We start from the raw sequence: 9,025 nt of genomic DNA on the forward strand, positions 1-9,025 counted from the left end.
CCAAAAAATATAAAAATAAACACATATTAAAATAAGAGTTGCAGTGAAGAGTTTCAAAGGAGAATATAAATTTAAAAAGTAAAAAGCCTTTTAGTCAAAGGTGGCAGTGAACAGGAGAGTCTTTAACCTTGACTTAAAAGAACTCAGACTCTCAGCAGACCTGATATTTTCTGGTAGTTTGTTCCAGATATACGGAGCATAGAAACTGAATGCTGATTCTCCATGTTTAGTTCTGACTTTTGGAACACAGAGCAGACCTGCACCAGATGACCTGAGTGGTCTGGATGGTTCATACTGGACTAGAAGGTCTCTGATGTATTTTGGGCCTAAACCATTCAGTGCTTTATATGCTAGCAAGAGAATTTTAATGTCTATTCTCTGAGAGACAGGGAGCCAGTGTAGAGACCTCAGAACTGAAGTGAAGGAAGGGCGACAATGCTATAAAAACATTCTGCTGATTTACTGCTGACCTTTGTTTTTTATTCTCTATATTCTGCAGTTGAAATTTATGCGAAACACAAAAAAAGACCCATGGTAATTACAGTGGAATTTTTTATTTCCTCAATTCAAGCTGTAAGAGTCAATAAAACCTCCCCAAAAGAGTGAATTGTATCTGTCTTGTTTTTTGCTAAAATAAACCACATTACAGTATGTGAGATTGTTCTTGTATTGATTAGTAATTGGCCAACAGTTGTGGAGGGCTTTTTTTTTTTTTTTTCATCTTAAAGTCTAATGCACGGTTTTGGTAACAGATGTAGACACAGGAAGCTGACCAAACATGAAAAACAACAATGTCAAAGAGGAACTTGTGACATATACAGAGCTGTTAAATTCCACTGCAGTGAGAGTGAGATAAATAAAGGAGAAAAGAAAGGGCTGTGGATCTGAAGGCGAGCATGGAGGTTAATGTCATCATGATGATCTTAGTTTTAGGAGGTAAGATTCATGTCTCTGCTCCTCTGTATGGGTGAGTGATGTCTTTGTGCTTGTCGGTTTGCCCTTGCTTTAACTTCAGCTGCAATGTTCCTTAACTTTTCACACAAAAACCTGAAGTAGTTTGGGTTTGAGTCGTAACATGTAATCATTAAAGGGTTTTAACTTTTTCCAAAATGCGGCCCATGAAATGTATCACTTAAGTCTCCATTCTTGTAAATCGACTGTACATATTTGAGCGTGATCCAGGCCTAGCGATCAATAAAGTCGGTCTGACATTGAATCCACTCCCTATTTTTCAGAACAGCCCCATAATACCAGGACTTGCAGTGTCTTCTTACTAACAGCTCTTTCGTATTCTAAGACGAAGCTTCAACTAAACATTACCTGAGTCACATTATAAATGTATATGTAAGACAAATATATTAAAAAGCTGATCATGTTATTGCTTTTTAACATCAGAGCAAACTAATACCATTGGTCTAATATAAAAATGGAAAAGTCAGTTTAGTTTAATTGTTAAAAATGTAGAGATGAAGATACCCATTTTAGTTTGTTATAATAAAGGACTGTTAAAATGCCATAATATTTGTATTCATCACATTTTCATTGCTTCATTTTGGTATAAAATGCATGCGTTGCCATGCATTTAAACATCAGAATTTGTCTTCATCTTCATCTTTATGATAAAGTAAAATGTAAAAATCATACTCATTTCAGTGCTTTTGTTTAAACACATCTTAAAACATCTGAGAAGAAGGTTGAATTGTGTAACAGCTTGTAAACATAAATTGAAAAAGGCTGCTTCAAAGATTCTAAAATGTCTCATCAAGTACATTATTAATAAAATAAACTGACTTAGTTTATCCAACAGATAAACAACTGGTTGAACTGCCCAGTGTTTGTTTTTGTCTGTCTTTAAAGCAGGGTTATGGGACATGGAAACTGAAGCAGTGACAGAAACAGAAGAGGAAGGACAAGACATTGAAATTACATGTTCACACTCTAACGCTATTGGCAACGGCAAATATTTCTGCAAAGGAGATTGTAGAAATAAAGACGTCCTTATACACACGGCGGACAAGGTTCCAAATGGGAAATACAGCATCAGAGATGAAGGCAACACGTTTTATGTGACCATCTTTAAACTGACTATAAATGACTCAGGGCTTTACTGGTGTGGAATAGACAGAGTTGGTCGGGACACGTACAATCGAGTGGACCTCATAGTCACAAAGCGTGAGTTCATTCATCATTGTACATTCATCCACTGAACAATGTTTTGCTATTCATCTGTCACAAGATAAAAACACAGCTTCCACTTTTTTTCCCCAAACTATAGATCTTTTGTTACAACACTTTCTGTCACGAACTACTCTTCTCTTTTTCACAACATTAATTACAGGAAATAGATGAGACAAGACATGCAGAGTCACCAGTAGGTAATAAAAAAGGACCATGAGTAACTTTGTATTTCTCTTTCAGGAACTCTAACACAAGAAAATCCATCCAAGGCATTTGGGTCCCATATGTCATCCACCAGTAAGGAGTGTTTAGTTGTGTTTAAGACAAGTACAGTGTGTGTGTATGATACATCGTCACAGAGATGTGATATTTTCTCTTTTTCAGTGAAGCTGTTGTATGTCGGGGCCAGTCTTGGAGTGCTTGTGTTGGGTCTGGTGATTGGCCTCATAATATTTATCAAACATCGAAAAAGAGACAAAGACAGCCAATCTACCGGTATGAGACAAATGAACAAAACAAACAACATTCCAGGGTTTCTGACACTGTTTGATTCTGAAAGACAGCCTTTAACTGAAAACATATATAGATTATGCACTCAACTCTCAACACCGTACAAAATCTCAAATCAAGACATTTTTAGCGTTTGACCTTCATCTATGTTTACATGTCATGTAACATATAAATATTCTCTAATTCTTCCATAATTCTATTTTCTGTTTTTTCATATGCTGTTGGTATTAAATCTGTTATTTTGAAGATATTTTTAGATGCATCCATATGTATGTCTATACTGGATTTAACCCTTTCATGCATACTGGTCACTACAGTAGACACTTATTCTCCAGCTGTTCTCTTATATATTCATGGGTTTTGTTGTTTAGTTGCATATCTGCCAACACAGTGGACACTTATGCACCATCTCATACACTGCAAAAAGTTACTGTAACTTTGCTGTTCTTGATAAACTTGATCTGCACTAACATGTTTGAGTATAAATCAACTGCTAGTTGTTATTAGACTGTAATTAACAATTTTCTTAATTTTTTTTGCATATTATCCCCATGAAGTGAGTAATAACTAGTATTAGAGTATGTTAAAATGTGAGAAAACATCAGATTAGCTGCATGAAAAATGTTCTTATTTCATAATTTTCACACAGTATATCACTTTCTGATATTGCGTTTTAAATACATGTTTCTTTGCTTCAAAAATTAAATACATGGTGTCCAGTTGAGTGGACATTTTTATAATGCCATAAAAAAATAGGTTAATTAAAAAATGCCAATCACATTATTTTCTTTATGCCTAAAGAGGAATAAAAACACTGAGGAAAAAAATCTTGACTAAGGTTTTGATAATTCATGCATCAAAGAGTTCAAGTCCCATCACTTCTGCTGTGCCCCATGGGACCAAATGTCAGAAATAATATATGTCACCATTTACACATATGATGATGTCACATACAAACATAATCACACATCTGTGGACAAAATAAGCTCTTGTTGCACATGATACACATCATCAACACCCAAGTGACTGCTGCCTTAGTATATTTTACCTTAATCTTTGCCAGTGAGGTAAAAATAAATAAATAAATGAGGTGAAAGTCTTTACAAGTCTGGTCATGTTGAGGCAGTAGATACATCTTCAGTGACTGAGCAGATTACAGATAAGGACTGTTACGTTGATGACGCCCCTGTGACCACACCAGGTCTGATGTGGATTCTTTATATTTATATATTTTCACAGTCTGATACTTCAACAGTTTAACCACAAACTGTAGCTTTACAGAAAATTAGATTCTAAATTGACAAACATCAGATGTGTAGATGATGGCACAGTTCAAATGGGATCAATACTTATTGTCGACTACAATATGTATGTTTTTGTTTTTTCTTAATTAAGGTTCCATTAGCCACAGTCAGAAGGGTAGAACTTTATTTTAATATTTGGCAAAAAAAATGTGTGTCATTTCTAATGTGATGTCAAAGTAACACCTCAAGGTAATATCTCTACATTGGTTATGAACCATCACTAAGTCATAAGGATGAGGCCACAGGATTATTAGAGTAGACAGTGTAGGCATCTAACTGAACTTATACTCTTCATTTCATGATTAGTCACTTTTTAACATGTGAAATGTGTACTACAACAAAAGCCTTTTAACACTTCAAAACTTACAACCATTTTTGTTGCAACTTCCAAGTTAATTTTTCTCTACATTTTAACCGTTCCTACATGATTTATCATAATTTATTATGTTGTTCTCTGCATTTTGAATTATTCAATGAAAATCATGTCTTTTCAAATATTTCATTTACTGATCATGTAGAAGTTCATAAAAGCTCAGAGTAAATTCAGAAGTCATTATATCAAACAGAGCAAACTGAAGAAAATTTGACTTTTTCAACAAAATAAGCATTAACCCTGTAAAGCCTGAACCATTAAAGCATTGAAAGTAAATTCCAGTTCCTTGAAACTGGAGTCTTTATTGGTCATTCTGAACAACCCATTTTTTTTTCAAATATCAATTGCCATGTAGGAGTTTCAATTTTGTATCATATTTGATACATCGAGTCTCAATGCTCAAATCTTATTATTTTTGAACAAACAAAAACATAACATAACACAAACATGTCTAACAAATTGGTAATTCCTCTTCAGGACTGGCAAAGTTCTGCCTCCTTCTTCATTAAAGACAGTCTTGTAGTGTCACTGGAGAGGCCTCTGGTGAATGAATTCCTCCCCCCTAGTGGATTATCTATGTATTGCATGTATCCAACTGTATACATCAGGTTTTTCAAGAAATAAAATATCACACTGTTCATGTAGATGGCTTCAAAACTCATGTATCAAATATGAGTGTGTGAATATATGTGTGGCGTTATAGGGTTAAATAAACAACAAACAAGTATCCTCAACCACTGTCATTTATAAAACAACATGGGTTTTACTGGTGAATCAATGTTGCAGAAGATGACAGTGTTTCCAGGTTCACTACGGAGTCACTGAACGTCCAAATGGGTCATATGTGATGATGATGAAAAGGTCAAAAACTGGACTTTACCTGAATTATTAAATGTATCGAGGAGATCAGTGGTTCAGAAGTTTTTACATGTTTTAGATCAGTGCATGATTTTAGTCGATGTCATTGTTTAGGTGTTTGAGAGTTAATTATCAAGCAGTTGGAAAATAACCTATTTTTAAAAGCACAAAACTACCTGATGAGACATTACCAACTATTACAAACACCAACAACACCCTACAACCTTAGCAGCTGCAGCTAATTCTCTAGTAGTAAAGGAAAATACTGAAAACAATGTGAGTAGTGTGTGATCATTGCCAGCAAATGCAAAATGATTGAAGCAGAGACTCAGTAACATTCATAATAAGGTTTTGCATTTGACGTATACTGCACTTCCTCATGAACCATCATATTAGAAAAAATAAAAAACGAAAAAATGCTGCCTATCAGTGGGCTTGATTAACCCTTTAACTCCTGATACGAGTGTGAATGTGAGAGCGAATGAATAATGGGTCAATAATGTAAAGTACTTTGGCTGTCTAGAAAAGCGCTACTATTATTATTATTATTATTATTATTATTATTATTATTATTATTATTATTATTATTATTATTATTATTATTGTTATGATGTGTCTGTGGTGCTCATTCTGAATGCATGATTAATTTTAAATATTCATAAAAATTCAACTGTTTGCTCAGTAGGAAAAATTTCAGAACATGTTGATAGAATAGGCCTTGTTCTTTCTATAGCATGCTGAGTGCACCCCCACCACCTGTGGGATGGGTGGCAAAACACAGACCAGTGAGTGAGACCGACTCCCTATAAAATAAATTATGTGGGGTTTTTTTTGTTTTTTTTTTACATAATTTTCTTACTGTGATTTTACAGTTTTGACCGTGTAACTTCTTTTTGGAGTTCAACCAGGTGTGAAAAAGCAGCTGGACTGATTTAGTAAAAAAAAAAGAGCTCCAAAACAAAAACTACTGGACCAAAATTCAAATACTTGTTGTTGTTTAGTATGTTCCAGTTCACGGCTCATGTTCAACATCTTAAACCTCTTATTAATGTACATTCTGAGTGCCTTATTTAGTAAAAACCTGTCAAACTTCAATTCGTCTCTTTGTCTTTTTCTGTTATTCCACCCTGTTTTGACCTAAAACACACAGTAAAACAAAACCATTGAAGAAAAGGAACACAAACACATACTCACAGCAGCTTTTCTGACACTGAAACAGACGACAATTCACAGCAGCACATTTACCTGGAATAATGTCTCGGGGGTTAAAGGGTTTATTTTCAGAACATTAGAAGGAACCAAGAAAATAAACGGCTCATATTTTTATACTGTTCACATTTCGTCCATTGAGAATCAGCTGGTTCTATGTCCACTTTTTGCCGAAATGGAGTTAAGCATATCAGGACATTCTAAAACCATTTAAGTTTATGTCTCAAAGTTCTTAGCTCTGAGCTAAACATCTACACACACTCACACCTAGAAACATTTGGTTCTATGTTCTGAGTGGCACTCGTTTCAAATCAGGTAGTTCTATGTCAAAGAGGACCCAATCAGGGGCCAGACCTGGATCATGTGACATTCACTCAAAAAAGATGTATGCTCAGAAAATACATGGAGGGGGTCTCAAATGAACTGAGACATGTTTACTTTATGCCGTTGATGCCAAAGTAAGACCTTTTGATACTGGTAGAAGTTTGAAATGATTGGTCTGAACAGGGCTGTCATGTAAGTAGTTTTGTTTAATGTTTGTTCAAAGTAGTTCAGTGTTCAAATGTAGCATTTTTAGATGGGCAAGGCTGTCCCGGAGTCAGGTCTGAGAAGGTGGCTTATTGATAAACTTGTGTATTTGATAGTCATTTTATATTTGAGTGTATGAGGCATTTTGATTCAAAATTTGGCATTTCTGGATAAGTTTTATTTTTCATCCTTTCATTCTTTCAAACTAGATTTAGGTCAAGTGGCCAGTATTGTCCCAGCCTCAGGTTCAAATGAGAATTTGGCTCATTTACAGACTTGTCATTGATTTGATATAATCCTTTTATCTGTGAATGTATATTTAATTTTGATGCAATTTTTGCATTTTACTTTTTTCTAATTTTTATTTTTTATGTTATAGATTCTGGTCAAGTGGGCAATGTTGTCCGGTGTCAGGTTCAAATGAGAATGTGGCTCATTCATTAACTTTTATCTATGAGTGTATGAAGAATTTTCAATCCTCATCAATCGTCAGTCTTAAAAAGGTGGTTCATGGTGTTCCACATCATTTGCCTACATTCCACAACTAATTATCCTACCTTTGAGGATTGAAGTATGGCTGGAAAATGGTTGTTTGCCATGAAAACTGAGTTAACACAATTTCCTCAGGTACTCCAGGTGTCCTAACATATTTATTCACCATTCTACCTTTAATGAAAAAGTATAGATGTGCTCATTTTAGCTGTCAGCCTTAAATACATGTGGATTGGAAAACACTAGCAAAGGATGGTTTTTACTGTTGCATTTTGTGACATCAGTATAAAATACATGTAATCACTGACTAAAACGTTCTTAATTTGTTCATAACTTTTTTAAAAACAACTCTGGTGGACATAGAACTTCCAGATTTCGATCAGAAGTGAAACCTGTAAAGGCACCAGGTCCTATGTTGGACATAGAACATGTTGACCAGGGGCAACTTCCATACCTTGGAATCAGAAAGTTCTATGTCCATTTTTGACTTCTTATATCTCTAAGCCTGTGGAGATTTAGAACATGTTAACAATATGTTTAGGGTACCTTCCACAGTCAACACTATTCCACACAAAAAGACGACTGATAACTCTCCAAATATCAGAGATCAGACAGGTGAAATTTTCAAACTCCGTTTTCTCAAAATGAGGAAAAGTGGACATAGAACCAGCTGATTCTCAAGGGACGATTTATCGCAGTTTTGGTGCAACTGAAATACAAGCCTTATCAGTGTTTTACTTTCCATACAGGGCAGGATCATAACTGCGTCTATGCCATACCATCGAAACAGAGACAACATGCACCACCTGACACCAGCACTTCAGCGCTGAATGAAAATCTGGAGAGAGACGAGGAAACGGCCACTATCTCTGAAGGCGGTCTTTTCTATTCCTCTGTCAGCTTCAACACACACACAGACTGCAGCGCTGTCGCAACTCACACTCCTACAGTTACATACTCAGTCGTAACACGCAAACCCATAGATGAGACAGCTGTCTACTGTAATGTCTGAACTCCTTTGGATGACTGGTGTTGTGTGATTTTGTGTTAACATGAACAGATACTCAGATAGATACGTTCCATGACTGAATTCTTGAGCAATGAATGAATTTAAATGCAACGTATACAACAAGAAACAAGCATTATTTATTACTTAGTTTGATACAGTAAAGATATCTTATCATTTTTGTTATGTAATATTATATTTGCAATATATATTATGAGAAACAGGGAGAAAAAGAAAAGAATGCATCAAGTTGCTATTAAAACAATGATGTAAAATCAATATTCATGTTTGTCTTGTGCTTGTTTTTGTGTACTCATAATAAGAACACTCTGTCTGACACACAACGCACAAACACACACAACTTAAATCAGAAAGAAACTGAAAAAGGGATGTGAAGCTAAGGAAATGGCAAGTAACCATCACCAAACACACCTCTACACTTCATAAATATCCTCAAAGATTTCTAGTTCAGAGGGTCAAGATAAAAATGATCCTCATACAGAACACATAGGCAGTCATACATTACTTGAATAAGATGAATAATAATTATGTCATTTACTGTGAAGG

At 35.0% G+C, this 9,025-nt stretch overlaps 1 protein-coding gene across 1 annotated transcript; it reads left to right on the plus strand.

Moving 5' to 3' along the window:
* The first annotated feature begins 851 nt into the window (after positions 1-851).
* Positions 852-8,680, plus strand: LOC115426040 (uncharacterized). The gene is made up of 5 exons (XM_030143966.1): positions 852-936; positions 1,858-2,172; positions 2,419-2,475; positions 2,563-2,673; positions 8,202-8,680. The coding sequence occupies exons 1-5, from the start codon at positions 897-899 to the stop codon at positions 8,462-8,464; spliced, it is 786 nt and encodes a 261-aa protein (XP_029999826.1). The 5' UTR covers positions 852-896; the 3' UTR covers positions 8,465-8,680.
* Positions 8,681-9,025: the final 345 nt, after the last annotated feature.

The sequence above is a fragment of the Sphaeramia orbicularis genome, chromosome 1 (genome assembly GCF_902148855.1).
Source record: "Sphaeramia orbicularis chromosome 1, fSphaOr1.1, whole genome shotgun sequence".
Classification (NCBI taxonomy): domain Eukaryota; kingdom Metazoa; phylum Chordata; class Actinopteri; order Kurtiformes; family Apogonidae; genus Sphaeramia; species Sphaeramia orbicularis.

What these genes read in the sequence shown, in the direction of transcription:
- LOC115426040 (XM_030143966.1), top strand. Translation starts at nt 897, where the DNA reads ATGGAGGTTAATGTCATCATGATGATCTTAGTTTTAGGAG. An exon ending in GGACCTCATAGTCACAAAGC is followed by an intron (nt 2,173 to 2,418) that starts GTGAGTTCATTC and finishes TTTCTCTTTCAG; the next exon opens with GAACTCTAACACAAGAAAAT. An exon ending in GTCCCATATGTCATCCACCA is followed by an intron (nt 2,476 to 2,562) that starts GTAAGGAGTGTT and finishes TCTCTTTTTCAG; the next exon opens with TGAAGCTGTTGTATGTCGGG.